Source organism: Morus notabilis, unplaced genomic scaffold (assembly GCF_000414095.1).
Source record: "Morus notabilis unplaced genomic scaffold, ASM41409v2 Scaffold243, whole genome shotgun sequence".
NCBI classification, from domain to species: domain Eukaryota; kingdom Viridiplantae; phylum Streptophyta; class Magnoliopsida; order Rosales; family Moraceae; genus Morus; species Morus notabilis.
In genome coordinates this window covers 99,663-119,717 of record NW_010359811.1, presented here as the reverse complement: position 1 = coordinate 119,717, position 20,055 = coordinate 99,663, and the positions used below count along the sequence as shown (strand labels likewise).

Sequence of the window (20,055 nt, the reverse complement as noted above, 5' to 3'; positions counted from 1 at the left end):
TGGATAGTCAGACAATCGGACACTTATGGGATGTTTAGTTGGAGGATTCAAACCATGATTTGAATCATAGTTTATGGTTCGCTACAGTATTTTCTCTCACGAAAAATTTACGTAAATTAAAAATAATTCTAATCACATGATTTTAATCCATGAACCAAACGTCTCCTTAGATACTTGGACGCTTGGATGCTCAGATGTTTGGACACCCGGCCCATTAGTGTTCAGACTTTGTACAAGCCACGTGGCATAATGCCACGTTGCAAATATATTATTGTAAAAATCTCATCCAACAATTATTGTACTACTTGATGACGCTTTGTGACTTTCAAGCTTCTGCCTTTAAGCCAAGATGTACTCAAACGCTCAGACACTCAGGGGGCGTTTGGTAGAGGGATTCGTTCCCTGATTCGAATCATGATTCGTGGTTCGCTACAGTATTTTCTCTCATAAAAAATACACGTAAATCAAAAATGATTCGAATCACATGATTTAAATCCTCTAACCAAACGAACTCAGTGTTTAAACGCTTAAGTGTTCAAGTGCTCATATGTTCTGGTTCTTAGACTGCTACAACGTCTGACGTATTGGTGTTTAGATGTTCCATGCGGCATGTGGCATTATAATGTCGTACATATTATTGTAAGACATTGCATCTAATATCTCCTCCTAGTCTTCCAGTGTTGCATGCCAAGCGAAAGAGATTATAGATTTTTACAAATATCTTTACGTTCAGTTCAGCCAAACTAAATTCTAAGTCTAAACCTGCCGAGCAATTTTATATCTAACGGCCTACTGGACTCGCTCAATTAAGATATACGTAATTAACTTCACATTATTGTGTTCAGTCATGTTGAATTTATTTAATTCGAATCCACTGAATCAACTTCTTTTTTGTGTGTTTAGCCATGCTGAACTTGTTCAATTCGAACCTATCGAATTAACTTTTTTTATTGTTCAGTCCTGTTGAACTTGTTCGCCTTAAACATGCTAAATTAATTTTTCGTTTTTAGTAGGTGGTAACTTAATCTTATTCTCTGAATTTCGACAAATTAATCCTTAACCTATTAAGATATTGGCAATTAAAATATTTCCATCCATTTCGTTAAATTTCTAATGGATTGTTGCTTGTGATCCGCACATACATCTCCTTGTTGATAAAAAGTTGACTTTGCATCTTTTTTATGGATGGATAGAGTTGATTTTGCATTTTTTATGGATGGGTTTATGGGATTTATGTTTTATATGAAGGTTGTTACGCATGAAAAGTCATTAGAGTGGGGAACAATGCAAATGACCTAGGTTACTGGAGAGATTATTTGTAACACATTAGGTTAAGAACGTAATCAGGTACCTAAATTGTAAAAGGTAAAAGTATAACAACTTGGTTTGACGTGACCATTTCTTATACATATTATTAACTTAATTACTTAGAGCCCGTTTAGTTCATTGATTCGAGTTGAAATGTGACTTTTTATGAGAGCTTTTTACTATAGCAAAAAAGTTAAATGTGATTATTTCTTAGAGTTTTTTACTGTAACGAAATTCAAATTCTAAACTCAAATCTGTGAAGTGAACGATGCTTTAAATTTGTAAAACATTTTTCTAAAACTTGTTTAATTTAAAATTGAATAAATAATAGTATAGTACTAAAAGTCATAATTATCAAAACATATTTTTATGGAATAAAAATACGCATTACTAAGAATGGTGTCTAAAAAGTATGAGATGCAATAAGATATTATTTAATAAAAATAGATTTTCTATTATTTTGTGTGCATGTATTATTAAACTATTGAAAATTTCGTGATTATTTATGTAACCTTAAATATTATAAATGTATGTAACATTTATATATAATGTTGTATATAAGTGTATATACAATATTTAAGGTTATATTAATATTGTATATAAGTTTACATTTTTTAGACTATTAACACTTTGTATATGCAGGTTTTTCATCAAATTAATGATTTTGATACCAAAGATACTAAAGGAGGAGATTGTTAGTATTGTTAATCCTACGAGGCATTTGTGGCCTGCGTGAAATTTGTGGCTTTTTGTTGGCAACCTTATATCAAAATCAATTTATTTATTTGTTGCTGATTTTCATAAAATTTTCATTTTTACGCGATTACAATTTGTTTTATTTGTGTTGACTTTTAGGCCGCCATTCGATTTTTATCATAGAATTATTGTGCTGATTTTATATGATAATAATTTGGTTAACTATTTGTCACAATTAATTTTGTGGTTATTTCAATTTCAGTTTTTGTGGATTGATCCATGAGCACAACAATTTTATCAGAATTTTTTGTTCAATTTCGGATCTAATTGAAATTATAATTGATAACAATTTAATTAACAGATAACGAGTTGTATGTCTTGAGTGTTTTGACAGTTGCAGGATTCAAGTACTCTAATAAGCAAGTTGTCTGTTCGCACAATGTAAAGGATTTTAAATATGTTCAAACGAGAACAACTAGAATATTGAGAATACTTAAATTAGAAGATTTTTTGCAACTAAAATTCAATCTAATGAGGAGATTGCAATCAAATTTCAACTTTGATTAAGTGGAGAAATTTTAGCCCTCGCTCATATTGAGGTGGTTCATCATTTAAGGAGGTCACATTGTGACTTTCGCTTCTTTGAGCATTTATTTGTGAGAGAAAATTTGGGTATTCTCATTTGTACTCTAGAGTGAGAGAAGACCAGAGTTTTTATTAGGCTTTATTTGTAACTCTCAAGCTCTGTAGTCTATAAAATTTGTGAGAATCAAAAGTAGGTAGGAGGAGCCGAAGGCGAATCGTGACGCTCGGAGTAAAGTCGGGAGGACTGAAGGCGAGCATCGTACTTAGAGTAAGTCAAGGGGATTGAAGGCGAGCAGATGATACGGAGTAAGGTGAGGAGTCTGAAGGTGGTGAAGAGTAGTCAATGTGAGTTAGGAGTTGGTGTTGATGTGCGATGTTTCTTGTAAATTCAAGCTTTGTAACTGCATCTGGTGATAGTGGAATCCTCTTTTGTGCTGGTGTGTTCAGAGCACGTGGTTTTTTTCAAAAAAAACTTTGACTACGTTAATTAACCATATCGTTGTGTTCATTTCATTTCGCAATTTTACTTTACACAACAATCTTGGTTTCTATTTAAACACCGTTGATCTAACTGTTTTGTGCACACAAAATGTCAATATTGTGTTTGGCAGGTCTTACAAAATTAAATACATTGGTGCACCCTATCTAACTGTATTTAACAACTTAGAATCCAAGCTTTACATTTTAACAAATAAGATCCAAAATTGAAAAATTTATTACAATTATGGTCCAATAGTTAACATACTTCAATTAATAAACGGAAATTGTGTAAGTTTTTTAGATAAATACATCCCAAAATTTTTTGTTGTTGAGAATTTGGACTCTCAATTTTTTAAAATATAGCATTATGTATCATTATTACTGTTACTCTATTGATTAGACTGCATTGTCAAAGATTGTAAAAGTTAAAATCTTAAACACAAAAAGATAACGATATGTTCAAGGTGCAACATGCAAATAACGATATGTTCAAGGTGCATGAATCCAATTTTCCCTTTCTCTAATTAAATTTTAACCTCAATTGCAAGAAAAAAAAAAATTTAAATTAAACCCCAATTAATATGGGTACAGGATTTTCGGACCTAACCCATATTTGTCTGACTGAAACACACGGTCCTCCAAAATCCAACCCTAAAATTACCGGATTATCGGATCGGGCTCCTCTGAAGTTTCCAGGAAACAACAAACGTTTCTTCAGCAATCTCTGTAAGACCCATTTCAGTTTTGTCGTCCATTTGCCATTATTTTTAAACTCCCTTTTTCCTTTGTTGCGTTTCACTCGTTAATAGAATTTGTCAACGTAATTATCGGTAGTTCTGATGAATTTTCGGTGTGATTCGTATGCTGAATTGCGGTTTTTGGAAGAAATTGCAAGTGGAATGCTGAATTGAAATAGTTGGGAAAAAAAAGAGAATGTTTTGGAATCGACTTATTTACCTCCATTGAATTTAAAGTGTTTATAACCTTTTTTTTTAAGCTTTTGTCGATCTGATGATTATATTTATGGTTGCTATTCAATTTATACACAGATTCTTGTATGTTTTTCTTTTGTGGTGGCTTAGGGTGTTTCATCACTGAAGATTATTATGGTGCCGTTTGATTCACAGCCTAATAATGAATAAAAATGAAGATATTTACTCAATTCATTCCGCCCTTTTCCTGATAGGAAGAAATAGAGAACAATTTATGTCTTAACAAATTGCACATAACACATAAAGTTAGTGGTATTTTATAACTAATCGATTGAGCAGCAGCTTGTAGACCACTTAAAAAGAATATTTATTATTTCAACCGTATCTTGACATAAGAATGCCAATGGGAGCAATACTTGAAATGGCAAAGCCATTAAAAAAAATACTGATATTGAGATCCACTAAAACAAGGTGAATCACAATTCAAATATTTTTGTTGTAGTTTTTTTTTTTTCTCACAAAAATTTGAATTTTTGTTTAAACTTTTTGTTCAAACTTATGACCAAATGTGCAATATTATGCGATAATGATGTTCGAGATTTTAAAGATTCATCCTGTCAATTCATTTGATAATTGTATTCTGTGGCTTAGTGATTCTTGTATTTTCTTACTTGATTTCATATGAATGTACAGCATTCGGTTAATTTCAAGCCTATGTGATGGAAATACCGAATGATTCGGGTATTAAGAAACCAAAAAGGTTGACCTCTGTCGTGTGGAATCATTTTGAAAGGGTCAGAAAGGCTGACACTTGTTATGCTGTTTGTGTCCATTGTAACAAGAAGCTCAGCGGGTCGAGTAATAGCGGCACGACACACCTGAGAAATCACTTGATCCGGTGCCTGAAAAGATCTAATTTTGATGTGTCCCAACTACTTGCAGCAAAAAGGAGAAAAAAGGATACCACTATTAGCCTTACAAATATCGGTTACGACGAAGCCCAGAGAAAAGATGAGTCTATTAAACCTTCAATGGTAAAGTTTGAGCATGATCAGAAAAAAGAAGAGATACTCAACTTTGGTAGTAGCAAATTTGACCGGGAATGTAGTCGATCTGATCTCGCCCGTATGATTATATTACATGGTTATCCACTTGCCATGGTTGATCATGTTGGATTCCAAGTTTTTGTCAAGAATCTTCAGCCAATGTTTGAGGTTGTCCCGAGTAGTGATGTTCAGTATTCCTGTCTGGAAATTTATGGGAAAGAGAGAGAAAAGGTGTTTGAGCTGATGAATAGATTTCATGGGGGAATTAACCTTTCTGTGGAAACGTGGTCTTCTCAAGAAAATGTCGAGTATTTGTGTTTGACCGCACATTATATTGACGAAGAGTGGAGACTACAGAAGAAGATAATGAATTTTGTTACGCTTGATTCTTCTCATACAGAAGACTTGCTCTCAGAGGTCATTATTAAGTGTCTAATGGATTGGGATATCGATAGTAAGCTGTCCGCTTTGACATTTGATGATTGTTCCACTGATGATGACATTGTTCTGAAGATTAAAGATCGGATCTCTGAGAACAGGCCTCTCTTGGGTCGTCAATTATTTGACGTGCGCTCTGCTGCACATGTTCTGAATTCAATCGTGCAAGATGCCATCGAAGCGCTACAAGAGGTGATTCAAAAGATTCGAGAAAGTCTCAGGTACGTAAAAAGTTCACAAGTAACGCAAGGGAAGTTTAATGAAATTGCACAAGAAGTTGGAATCAACAGTCAGAAGAAATTAGTTCTTGATTATCCTATTCAATGGAACTCAACATACCTCATGCTCAAAACAGCCTTAGAGTACAGGGCCGCATTTTCTCTCTTGCAAGAGCATGACCCTGCATACATGTCTTCCTTAACCGACGTGGAATGGGACTGGGTCACTTCCATCACTGGTTATTTGAAACTCTTTGTTGAAATCACTAATGTCATTTCGGGCAACAAATGTCCAACTGCAAACGTATTTTTCCCTGAAATTTGCGATATTCATATCCAATTAATTGAATGGTGCAAGAGCGCAGATGATTTTCTTAGTTCTACATCACTAAAAATGAAAGCCAAGTTTGAGAAGTATTGGAGCAAATGCAGTTTGGCTTTGGCAATGGCAGCAATTTTGGATCCTCGGTTTAAGATGAAGATTGTGGAATATTACTATTCTCAAATCTATGGCAGTAATGCTCTGGATCGGATCAAGGAAGTTTCTGACGGCATCAAGGAACTTTACAACATGTATTCGATTGTTCCAACTATGGTAGATGAAGGGTCAGCTTTACCTGGCTGTAGCATGACTAGTAGTAATGAGACTGGGGACAAACTCAAGGGCTTTGACAAGTTCCTCCGTGAAGCTTCTGAGAGTCAAAGTTCAATATCCGACTTGGATAAATATTTAGAGGAACCAGTCTTTCCTCGTAATGGTGAATTCAAAGTGCTAAACTGGTGGAAGGTCCACACCCCAAGATACCCTATATTGTCTATGATGGCACGCGATATTTTGGCAACTCCAATGTCCACAATTTCACCAGAATTAGCATTCAGCACAAGGGGCCGAGTGCTTGATCAATCTCAAAGTTCATTGAGCCCGGATACTCGGGAGGCTTTGATTTGCACACAAGATTGGTTGCGGGTGGAACCACTTGGTACTTGAGCTATTTCTCTATTTAACATCGCCTTAAATTTCTTGCACGTTGTACTTTATCTTATTCTAATTGATTTTATGCCATCAGATATCAATCCCCTCGCGATCCATACAGCTCGACCGCTTCTTATCGAATCAAGTTAATCACTCCTTGGTATGGTTGTTCTTTCTAAAAGATTCTCATGTTGCCTACATTATCTCTTGCCAATTTACTGATATTTGTATGATGTCCTTGTCTTGCAAGGTTGAGGAATTTGCTAAGACACTCCACATTACTCTCTGGTGTGGTCAGTGAAGCCCCCCATTTTCTTATACCTTAGATAAAAATATTGATAGGTTTTGCAACTTTATTAATGTTATTATGCAGATTAAATGTAAATTTCAGGACACGACCAGCTAGATAGACTGTGCTTGAAATGGAAAACCCGTCTTTAAGTAAGAAGGTTGTGTAGATTATGCTTTTCATTTCACTATGACTCTAAGAGGGCTGCTTTCCCATCGCTGGCTTAAAGCCTTTCCAATCCTCTAGTTATATCTTGTTGACCGGCTTCGTAGGTTGTCCTAAAAATGGGGGAAAAGAAAAAGTAAAATAAAATTTTATTCTTGACGTTTCCCCGGCTTGAAATTTGAATCCGCGGCTATTAAGGAACTTATATAATTTGTTTTATAGGTCTGAACAGAAATGCAAATTTTTGTTAGTGAAAAAAAAGTTCAAGCCCATGAAATAACTTTTAACAATTGTCATAGCTTACTCAGCAGAAATATAAGTGTGAGTTTGTGTGGTAGCAATTGATTGAGACCTTGTCTCTTCCGGAAGAAAATTGAAAACTATCCTATTAGATGTTAGTACTTTGTTTTCTTTGAACACAAAATAAACAATTGAAATCATAAGACAAACCATTTTGATATTTTAATAAGTTTATTTATTTATTTATTTTGAATGTATTTATCTATTTATTTTGGTTTATATGAATGCATAGCGTTTCAAAATTCTTGGAATGTGTAAAACTGAAATTATTTTATTTGTCCCATTTTTTTATCCGTTATTTTAGTTTCATAAAACTAAAAATGAATCATTGTTTTAAATATATGTAACATTTTCCTTTAAAAAAATTAAAACTCGGAGACTTCTTTTTTTTTTTTTTTTTGGGCTAAGAACTCACAGACTTGTTTGCTTGCACTTTTCTATACTATACTATCTTCTGTTCATCAAGACATTGAGAACAATTCCCACAAAATATATATATATATATATATATATTGAGAACAGTTATTTAGGTGACATTTAATTCATGAATCTAAAATCATTTTTATGATTTTAATAGTTGAATTTTATTTTTTTTTAAGAAAAAAACTGTAATAAAATTAAGAATTATGCTCTTAAACTATACAGAATTTTTAAAATAAACATCACTTTATTTGTTGAATACAGAAACCAAAACAAATCCCATCAAATCTTGAGCGCTGCTACTCTGTTTTAATTGATCAGGGTGTCTGGAGTTCATTTTCAAGGATGATACACAGCAAAACTGGAATCTTATTATTCTTTTTTTTTTAAATCCTATCTTTGTATCTTATTATTATTATTTTTTTAAATCCTATCTTTGTTTGGAAGTTGACTAGATATCAAGTGAGCATACGATACTCTTACGTAGAGCACTCTTATATCATATTTATTTTGATGGGGTTAAAATCTTGATACCGATACAAAGAGGGTCTCGTTAAGTGAGTAGGTGAAATCTAACTTGATGGGCTCATTATTTTATAAGTGATGAGGTTTATCCTAATAGGAATAAATATTATTTATTTCCTACATATCTTATAGGATAAGCTCATATTATACACAAGGCAGGTCTCACTAAATATGTTAAAATAGTATATTTGATTAATTGTTTTACTTTGTAGTTAAAAATATAATGACTTTAAATCTTATTTATTTTTCTATTAAAATTCTAAATTCTGAATTTCGTGAAAGATAAAATTCTAATTTTCAAAGGTGAAAAAATGGCAGTGTCATTTCTTGAAAAAGAAAAATCACAACGTTATAATTTTTGCTGATCAAATGACAATGGTATAATTGTTAAGCAGAAAAGGCAACACATTAGGCACAAGTAACTAAATGTTAGAATTTATCAATATAACATATAATCGATAATAAATTTTGACGTTAATTACTAAATATGTTATTATGCTGTATTTCATATGGCGCTGCATTGAGATTGAAGAATGATTTATTATTATTATTTTTTTTTAAATCCAATTGGGAAATTGTGATATTGACTGATTTCACTAGAGATGCTCTAAGGAAACCAAATTCTTGCGCCAAATGCAATGTATTAATTGATGTGGTAACTTTCTATCCACACAAACAAATTCATTTAAAGAATTGATCTCCTGTCTTAAAATTGCAATTCTTGATACTTCTAATGCACAGAGGAAAAAATAATAATTATAAAAGCTCTTCTGATGTATGCTAGTATGCAACATTTAATTCAAAATGTGTACTGAGTTTCTCGTTTGTAACTATTTAATCATTTAATGATTTTAAAATGTCGTAATATTGGGGTTTGAGTTTGAGAATATGACTGAAAAATAGCTGAAGTTGAAAGTTTAATGATATCGAAAAAGAAGATTAACTGGTGACATTTGGTAAGGGGATTCGTATCTTGATTCGAATCATGATTCATGGTACGTTACAGTGTTTTCTCTCATAAAAAATACACGTAAATCAAAAATAATTTTAATCCCATGATTCTAATCCATGAACTAAACGTCTTATACAAAAATTTCAGACTATGGCGGTTGAAGGTGTGATCTTTCAATTCATTGTTTCTTTCCTTTTTTTTTTTTTTTGTTTCAAAATATGGATGAGAAATGATTGTGGAAAGCAGTATAGGATAATTGAAATCACGTTCTTTCTTACTTATCAATTGATAATGTGCTGATGTTTTCGCGCGGAAAATTCACAAGATGAAACTACCGGAGGACTTCAACGAGATCGAGATCGAATCGAATCAAAACGAGCAATTCGTTACCCAACCTCGAATAACATGTCATTTCAATATCCACCTTTGAATATATTAATCAAAGAACCACACGTGTCATTTTCTACGAATAATACGAGGGAATTTCTCTGATAATTTCTATGAAGAAATTCCTTTAATATTCTCAAAAGCCCTATATGACATTTTTTATCCTCAAGAATAGGCTAAGGGATCCCATTGAGTAATCACATTAAGGGTCTGTTTAATTCGCTGACTCGAGTTTTATAATTCGAGTTGAGATGTGATTTTATGTGAGAACTTTTTACTGTAAAAAAAAAAAAAATAGATGCGATTATTTTTGAAATTTTTTTACTATAACAAAACTCAAATTCTAAACTCGAATCAGTGAAATGAATGGAAACTAAAGGGTTTTTGATTTGAGCGTCGATGGAGTATACTCCTCACGAACTGAGAGCGATGGAAAATGGGAGAGCTGATAGAGGAACATTCATTAATGTTGTAAAATCCACACCATTTATTTTTTGTTCTCCTTTGTTACGAACCGTGTGGATATGAACTTGCAATTTTTTCCGAATTTATTATTATTATTTAAAGAAAAAAAGTCCGTACGGGTCTCAAACTTTAAATAAAAGAAAGAAAGAAAAAAGGTTCTCGTCTAGAGTAATGGATATCCTGTACACCGAGAAGAAAGGTAATTACATCAATGACCCCACATGTTATAAAGATTCTGGACCATAGAATCTTAATCCAAATGTTCCTTTAACGTGCATGAGTGGAAAAGAACAAGAGAACACAACACTTGTAGTGCCCCCACCTTGAGCTAATTTTCCCAAAACTCTTGTAACTTATAATGGGGATTTCACACACTGTCTGTCGACTGTCTGTATTTCCTTGGATAAGTTATGAGCTAATTGTCCCTACAAATGTGTCCAAAAATGCCTACGCCCACTATGGCTATACGAATTGCAAGCGCATCAAACAGCCAAGATTGATGGAGAGAGAATTTCTCTACGAGAGCTCGAGTTTAATTAGAATTTTGAACTAAATTATTAGTATAAAACAAACTCAAAATCTCATATACATATATATGTTAGCAAAAATATGGATAATATAAAGAAGAACAATATATATATAACAATTTTTACAAGAACAAAAGAATGAAATTGTTACAACACAAATTTAACATTTCTACCAAACTCGAAAAAAAAAAATGAATTGGCAAAGATGTCGAGGCATGTGAACTACGTTTTTTTTAAAACAGATTCGTCAATTCCGGTAAGTGCTTGAGGTAACATTGGATGTCCGTCTCCTAAGATATAACGATAACGACGATAGCTCTATCATTAAAACCGAACTACAAAGAACTGTAAGAAAAACTCAAAGAAAATGAGAGAATTGAGTAATATATGTAAGTAGTATAAAACAAACTCAAAATCTCATATGCATATATATATATATATATGTATTTACTATTTATTTCTTTATTTTTTTTTATTAATTTACACTTTTTTCTTTCATCCTAGAGTTATATAACTGTATTGTATTCAATTTTTAGCTATTTAGATTTTTAAGCTTAAAATAATGAATACAAGTTAAAGAAATGAAACAATTTGTATGTTGTATGGATATAAATGAAATTTTTTAAAATTATTTCGCTTAGTTTGAAAATGTTTAATGGGGCTATTTGGGCACGACCATGTTGGCTATAATGTTGTTACTATTCGTGCCCTGGATCTTGTTTTTATTTTGATTTATTTTATCTTTGTATAACAGGATTGGAGGATTTAAACGTTAAGATCTCCATGACAGCCAAGAGGAATGTGGAATTATTCGTACAGAAAAAAAAAAAAGACGGAGACAGAAAATATATTGCAATGCAAACAATTAGGTTTCATTTTTTTGCTGAATAACCAACAGTAGTGATCAAAGGGGCCATCGCATATTAAGATCCCGTTTATTTCACCAATTCAAATTTTGCTACAGTAAAAAATTCTTAAAAATAGTCATATCTAACTTTTTTACTACAGTAAAAAGTTCTTACATGAAGTCACATCTCAACTCAAATAAAAAACTCAAATCAGCGAACTAAACGGGCCCTAAGTATTACTTGCATTGAGCAAAAACTAATCAACATTAACCCCATAAAGACCTCAAGAATATTGATTTTTTTTTTATTTTGAGAAAATCAAGAATATTGAATTGGTAGCCTAGTCTCAAGCACTTCATATGGAATCTTATTTGATCAAGCGTCTATCAAATTAAGGGTATGCATCAAACTTAAACCAATTATTAACACACGAAAACAAAACTAAACTAAATCAATTTACTAAAGGGTTTAATTTGGTTAATTTTTTTTTAAAAAAAAACCAATTAAATTGGAACGGTTCATGGTTTTATTTTTAAAAAATCAAACCAAATCAAACCAATTTTTGTTTATGAGTATTTTACACATTTTTTTTTTGAACTAGTATGGTTTTCACAACTTGTCCCCTGAACTTTTAGTTTTGGTAACTTGTCTCCTCAACTTGTAAAATTATTGTAAAATACCATATTTTGATGATGATTGTGCTAAATTAATGTCGAAAAGGCACATTCGACGAGAAATCTTTTAATTTTTTAACTTTTAATCCCTTAAATCTAATAAAAAATTTGAGTAAATTTATATAAAAAAAAATGGGACACATTGCAACAATTTTATAAGTTTGAGTGACAATTGTGCTAAAAACCCTTTATTTATATATTTAAGAAAATTATATATATATATATTTATATATTACATTTGACAAAACATAATTAGCTAGTTCATTATATGGTATTATGTGTCATTATTGAATGATAGATTAGTTTGTAGGTATTTAACTCCATATGATTTTATTTTCGTGATGTATTTTATGCATACTTTTTATAATTCATAAATAAATAAATGTTTATCCTATCAATTAGTTTTGGTTTTAATTATGGCCGAGAACAAATTGATAAATCTTAGTTCAAACTTACTGTAGTCAGTTTTTTTTTTTTTGTTTTTTTTTTGTTTTTTTTTTTTAAGAATCAGTTTGGTTTGGTTTTGATCCTTTATATGGCTAGGTTTGATTTGAAAATCTCTAAACCAACTATAAGTTCATTTGGTTTGTTCTTGAACTAAAATAAGTAGTTTGATTTGGTTGCACACCCCCATATCAGACCACTTAAGAATAAGCTCAATGCTATTAAGCTACTACCTTAATAGATAAAGAACTAAGGCTTAGTTTGGTATTATATTTCCCTCTTAAAATTATCTTCTGCTTATAGCAGAAGCTGATTTTAGTGTTTGGTAAATATCTTTAAAAGTACGTTTTGAATAATTTTTTAAGAATCTACAGCTAAAATTAGCATCAGCCTAAAGACAACTTTAGCTTTTAGATTGTGCGGGAATCAGCATAGTACAATTAATAAAAATTTCATAATACCTATAATACCCCTAATGAAATTTAAAACTTACAATCTTCCAGATCTAAAATTCAGACTCGTAATATAATATAATATTATAACAAATAATATCATAATTATATTAATAACTCTAATATTATTATTTCATCATATAATATGATATTATAATAATCACCCCCTTAAGATTATTATCCATTTAGCTTGCTTAGAAATGCACCCTTTATTGTTTCTAACTTCTCCCTTAATTTAAATAAAAATAAGGTCGCTTTTGTTTACTTATTGACTACTATATATATAGATAAAGTCTCCAGTCTAGCATCAGATTATGTATTTTTTTTAAAACATGTATATTTTTTTTATTAGAATGTGTATATTTTTTTTAAAACATATATATATTGTATATTTTACCATAAAAGAAAATGTACATATTTTAAAAGGAAATATACACATTCTAAAGAAAAAATATACATGTTTTATAGAGAAATGAAAAAGTGCCGCTCCAGTCTGGGTACCGGACTGAAGACAATTCATATATATATATATATATATATATTATATTATAGTATAATATAATATAGTTGTAATTTTTAACTATCCACAGCAATTTAACTTCATAATTTACCAAACGCTATTACATTGATTTTGAAACCAGCACAACTACTATAATTATAGTTTACCAAACACTTAGTTATTTTTTATAATAGCTGCTTCTTCTTTCAACACAGTTAAAAGTAATTTTTTTTTAAATCTACAGCACTACTAAATTAGGCCTAAGTTTCAATAAAGCTTTGTTCATGGATGCCAACTCGTCTTGTCTATTTTTTTGTTATATTTTCCGAGTATTTGATGCAAGACATTTTCCTACATTTTCGTATCTTTTCTTCTGCATAGATCTTAGCTTCTTGTTCTAACGCTACGAGTTGTAAAAGTGAGTGCAAATTAGGCTCAGTATCATTTATATCTTTTATGAAGTATCATTTACATTATTTTTATGTGTAAATTAGGCTCAAATCTTTTCACATAGTTGAATATTCGAATACTAACTTTTGAAAGTGATATTTCCTTATTTTTATGTGTAAATTAGTATCACTATAATAATAAAATGTTTCTAAAATATTAAATAGTTGATGCAAATCTAAATGTGCGGTATGATAATAAACTCCGGAAAGTAATTTATTAACATTGTAGAAAATTTCTAAAAATTTAGAAATGTACTCACCAATACTCCAATCTGTATCAAAAATTAAAATTTGATCGTTCTTACTGTTCACATACGTTGTGATGAGTGTTGGTATGGGAGTGTTGCCTTCAACATTAAGTAGGTGGAGTTTCACATATGTCTAACATCAGTTGAAAACTTTCTTGGGCGCATCTGGCTACTCTCGCAATATTGTCAAAATTCTTGGAGCCGAGCTCCAGAACTAGATATGAAGGATAAAGATTCTTTAAAATTTGTTAGATTAGAGGAAATATGCTCAATTCCTGCTTGTACTACTAAATTTATTATGTGACAAGCACACCATTGATGAAAAATTTTGCCACCAAATGCTTGTTTTAAACTACGTTTAAATATGTTAATTGCAGCTATGTTAGCTGACGCATTATCAAAAATAATAGTTAAAACTTTATCTTCTATCCCATAAAACCAAAAAATTTTCATTATTGTTCTAAAAATAGCATTTGCGTTATAAGGAAATGGACATAAATAAAAACCTATTATTCTCTATTGTAAAACTCATTCATCATCAACATAATGCGCCGTGACGCATAAATATCCAGTTTTATTGCACCCCTCCTATAGATCAGAAGTACAAGATATAGTAGCATTAAAAGACCTACAATTATCAACTATAGATTGTCTTATTGTATAGAACGCTTTCATGCAATTGTGCCGCCTTCAGCAGCTAGTAATTGGCATCCTCTAGTGGCTGATGTGGTCAAGATAAACATTAATGCAAGTGTGCAACGATCGTTGAATGCAATAGGTATTGGAGTGGTGGTTAGAGACAAGGAAGGAATTGTTTTGGCAGCCATAGCAAAAAGGATGGATGGATGTTCTACCCCTCATATAGTGGAATGTTTTGCAGCTAGAGAGGGTGTGGTGCTGGTTGAGCATCTTGGCTTTCACAAGTGGATCCTTGATGAATCGGATGCTATCAATGTGGCTCGTGCTATTTAGGGGCTTCTTGGTCGTGGTCTTGAATCAAATATCGTTGCAGATATTTAAGATTGTGTCTTTAGAGCACAAAGTGGTACCGTTTGTCATATCTCCAATAATGAAAATAGAGCGGCTCACTTCTAGCTAATTATAATTTTCGGTTGTCTACAGATCTCTTTTCTATTGATGTTTTCTATAAGGCTATGCGACCTTTTGTTTTGTATGATATTTCCAAGTTAATTTAAAGTTTCTAGTTTTTTCCTAAAAAAAAACCTGTAGCTCGTACAAGATAATGCAAATGCAACGACCAAAGGCAATATAATTACTTTTCTAATTATTATACTATGAATATTGTTGGTGCAAAGTTTCGTCCTAAAAGAATGCCATTTGAGCTGTAATTCCGATCAAACGAACAACTTTACTAGGATTATTCCGAGTATGATCCTTCTAGCTCCAAGTACTAGTGGTAGCTAGGGAGTCCCCAAAGCTCGCATTCATCCATGCTTCAATTAGGAATTTACCTAGTTTGACGGTCAGGATTTCCCTAGCAATGAACGACGGCGAATATGTGTCCCGACGAGTAGTCAAAGTTATTTTATAAAAAAAAAAATACCCTCTAACAGATTATTCCGAAACATATTGCGTACTAAACGACAACAATGGTGTTAATCTTGGATGATGAGGCAAAGATATTCCAGAGTGAAGTTGTTTCCCTAGCTCCAAAATGTCTTTTCAGTTTCATCCCTTGGGCTTTAGCAACCAAAAATGGCTTTCCTTATACTACTCCGTTCTTGCAATAATTTGGTTACAAACTTATTTTTCTGTTAAAAATTAAACTTCTATTCTTGTGTGGCATTTGCTAATAGCAATATCCTTTGCAAATTTAGAAATGGCTAGCATTTCTAATTTTCACATAATACGCTGAATTATACGTGTCAAAATATTTTAAGAGTTTTTTTTTTGTTTTTTTGTTTTTTTGTTTTTTTTTTGTTTTGTTTTGTTTTGTTTATAAAAAGTAAAAACAGCTATTTGCTTTCAATCAAACGAATATTAAGCTCATTGTAGATAATGAAATCGAAATATAACATTGTCCAAACCACTGTATGCTACTGTGAATCAAATTTGTAGAAAGATTTGACTTACTTTTAAAATATCATAGATAATTAGTAATTTAATAGTTATATCAATATTTTTATTCAAAAAATTGGTAAAATCAATACGGAAGGAAAAAAGTTAGAGACACAACATAATTCAGGGAGCAAAACAAGTACATTTTAAAATTCAAGGGGCATATTGACGTAAGTGACAAAGTTTAAGAGATATTTATAAGCACTTTTGTTAAAAAACTTAACGGAGTTAATCTCAGGGAGCATGTTGACATAAGTGACAAAATTTAGAAAACACAACATGTATATTTTAAAATTTAAGGGGCATATTAATACAAGTGACAAAGTTTAAGGAAAATTTATAAAATTTATCCTCAATTATAATATCAGAAAAAAAGTAAAATAAAATGAATTTGGGAATATGAACCAATAGATCAGTGACAACTGTTGTTAAAAAAATTCAGTAGAATATAGATCGTCACACTCAAGAATCTTTTAAAGCTAGCTAGCTATACTTGAGTCAAAGTTACACTTAACACGTATTATTCTCCAACAAAAACGGCCACTTTTGTGATATACATATACATATATATATATATATATATATATATATAGAGTGAGAGATATATATATACACACACTTTTGACCCGGCGGGGAAAGACTGCTAAAAAGGGTAAAGCTAAATAACTAATAAAAAGAAAGTGAAAAATCAAACTGTGGCGTCAAGATAGTGAAATATATATAAGTTTTATTCCACGACCACTGACGAAATTACAGGACAGTGAAATATATATAAGTTATATAAAATTAGAAATATATGTATATATTTTTTTATAAAAAAAGAGAAACATACGTGTATATATAAAAAATGTCTTCACTTTCGACGGTCGTACCAGTCTAATAAATATAACATTTTTTATTTACTTGTGTAACATTTTGCTTACATTTGTATAATTCAAATTTTGTCTGAGTGTAACACTCAACAAAATATAATCTATCACTATATTATATACAACTTGTTTTAATATAATATCATGTTACACCGAAGATTCACAAGTTCATAATGAAAAATATTACACATGTTGTACCGTACCACCTCTGGACTAAAAACCACACAGACACATGTATAAATATTCTCTCCATCCAATTAAAAACAAAAAAACAAAACAAAGAAAAGAAAAGAAAAACCTAATGCTCATAGTGTATATGCGCCCTAATTCCTTTCCCCGTTTTACCAAAACAATTTACAAAAGTAAAAGCAGAAGCTACAAATGTAACATGTTAGATATTTTATAGCAAAGGGGAAAAAATAGAGATGGAGATTAGAGAGTGATTCGCGAAAATCTTTTTTGTAAGTTGGACCCCAAAAGCCCTACGGCCTATGGGGAACAGAATGAGAATTGTTGACTCCAAGGGTAGGATTATATAACGATGCCTTTGGCTTTTTGGGATTCCCTGTCGTCGAAATTGTGGCATGCAAAAATATTGCAATCAATGCAGACATTTACCATTATTTTCGCTGCCATTAGCAATTATTGTCCCAAAGTGTCTTTTCCTATATCCCACCAACAAAACTAGTGTTAAGAGTGTATCTTATCCTACTCGAGAGAGTACGCGTATGGAGGTGTCGTTCGTTTTAAAAATAACATTTACGTTACGAGGATATAAACATAAACAAAATTTCTTTTTATTTATTTATGAAACTCATTCATCGTTAATATAATATGTCGTGATGTATAAATATTAAGTTTTATTACACTTCTTTCATAAATCAGAAGTACAAGATACAGTAGCATTAAAAGACCTAAAATTATCAATTAGAGATTGTCTTATTGCATAAAACACTTTCATGCAATCAGAACGAGTTGAGAGTGAGATCACGAGAGAAAAGCTTAGAATCAAAATCAAAGAGACAAGATGAGAGATAGAATGAGAGTGAGATGAGAAATTGAGAGTGAATTGTTGTGTGAGATTTAGGGTGGGATTAAATGATATTTATAGGGAATTTTGAGAGCTTTTTTCAGATTGTGACTGTTGGGTCAGGCCCGTCACGAGCCGACCGTTGGGTCAAGCCCATCACGAGCCGACTGTTAGGCCCGTAAAGGGCCCAACAGTCACAATCCTCACAGGTTGGAGGGCTTTTTAGCGGGCCGTTTTGTGGGCCTGGGCCGGGCCGAATAAGAACCGAATCCGGGCTTAGGCCAAACTAGGCTTGGGCCAAGCCGCGGGCCTTTATGGCCTAGCTCAAGCCCATCAAACGTGCCGGGTCGGCACAGGTCGTAACAGTACCGTATCGAGCTGTGCCGAATTCGGCACTGTTACGGGTTGGGCCGGGCCGTCCATAAACGGTCCGGCTCATTTGACACCTCTATACGTGTACCGTATATATATATATATATATATATATATATATGTATATATGCCAATTTTCCGGACGGGTATGGAAATTAGAAGTATAATGTGACAATTATAGATTGTGTGCATATATAATAATGTTAGTTAAAGGAGCGATAACAATAAATTTATGGTCCATTCCATTTTGATTCAAGAGTTTGAACAAAAAATTAAAATTAAAATTTAGTTATTAATGTGACAATTATTCTGTGAAATAATAATTGTAATAATAATAAACAATGGTAATTAAAGGAGTGATCATAACAAGAAATTTATCTATTTTTGATGATTGTTATACATTTTCTATATCATTACAAAAATAAATGTCATTTTACACTTTTCTGAGTGTAGGATGGTCCTTTAAAAAGGATTGAAGACTAATAATATAATATAGGGTTATGGTATTGTTAATCACTTATAGTGATATTGTGATCTCTAATCTTTTAATTTTAGTAAATTAGTCAATGAATTTTTATTTTTAGTACTTTTGGTCCCTGACACTAAAATTGACAATTTTTTTTTTTTTTGAAATTTAACATATATAACACATCCTTATCAGAAAATCACATCCTTATGCAAATTAGCCAACATTTTATTCTATTTGAGCATTACTGTGTTTTCAGAGCTTTTTTTCTTCTTTTTTCAAGCACGCTAGAAACAATGTTTGATTTTAGAAATTAGTAAAAACAGTCTTTCTCAAATCATGTAGGAAATAAAAAAATTGATAATTATTAGTAACTATGCAAAGTACTCTACGGATAAGTATTGTTTTAAAATGTAAATTTTTTTTTAATCAAGATCTATTAATTTCGTATAGTGCATTGGTAGGGAAGAAAACTTCAAATTAAAGAAAAATAATGATAATAATAACAGACATATACAAATTTGCACAAAAACAAAAGGATTAAATTGTACTGTTGCACCCGAAATCTTTTTATTGTTGCATAATATACTCCAATTTTGAATTTTGAAAAATTACATTCTGAACTTTGAAAAATTTAACAATTAAGGTCCAATAGCTAATGAGCATCATTCAATGGATAGTTTGAGACACAGTATTTATACATGAAAAGTAAAACTCACTATTTTTCAAATTAAGTCACGTATAAATCTTATATTCTGAACCGTCAACTTAGTAATACGTATCTATCAGTTATTCGATTTTAAATTCTAAAATTTAAGAGAAAATTTGTTAAAATTAAATATTGGGGGTGTATACACAAAAATATAAAAAGTTATTAGACGGTAATAATGCGATTTATGCAAATACGAGAGCATTCTTT

At 31.4% G+C, this 20,055-nt stretch overlaps 1 protein-coding gene across 1 annotated transcript; it reads left to right on the top strand.

The window, feature by feature from the left end:
• The first annotated feature begins 3,657 nt into the window (after window positions 1-3,657).
• LOC21411423 (zinc finger BED domain-containing protein RICESLEEPER 1) lies at window positions 3,658-7,285 on the top strand. Its single transcript, XM_024163694.1, has 4 exons — window positions 3,658-3,795; window positions 4,695-6,683; window positions 6,771-6,836; window positions 6,927-7,285. Exons 2-3 carry the CDS (start codon window positions 4,721-4,723, stop codon window positions 6,824-6,826), a joined length of 2,019 nt encoding a protein of 672 aa, XP_024019462.1. The 5' UTR covers window positions 3,658-3,795; window positions 4,695-4,720; the 3' UTR covers window positions 6,827-6,836; window positions 6,927-7,285.
• Window positions 7,286-20,055: the final 12,770 nt, after the last annotated feature.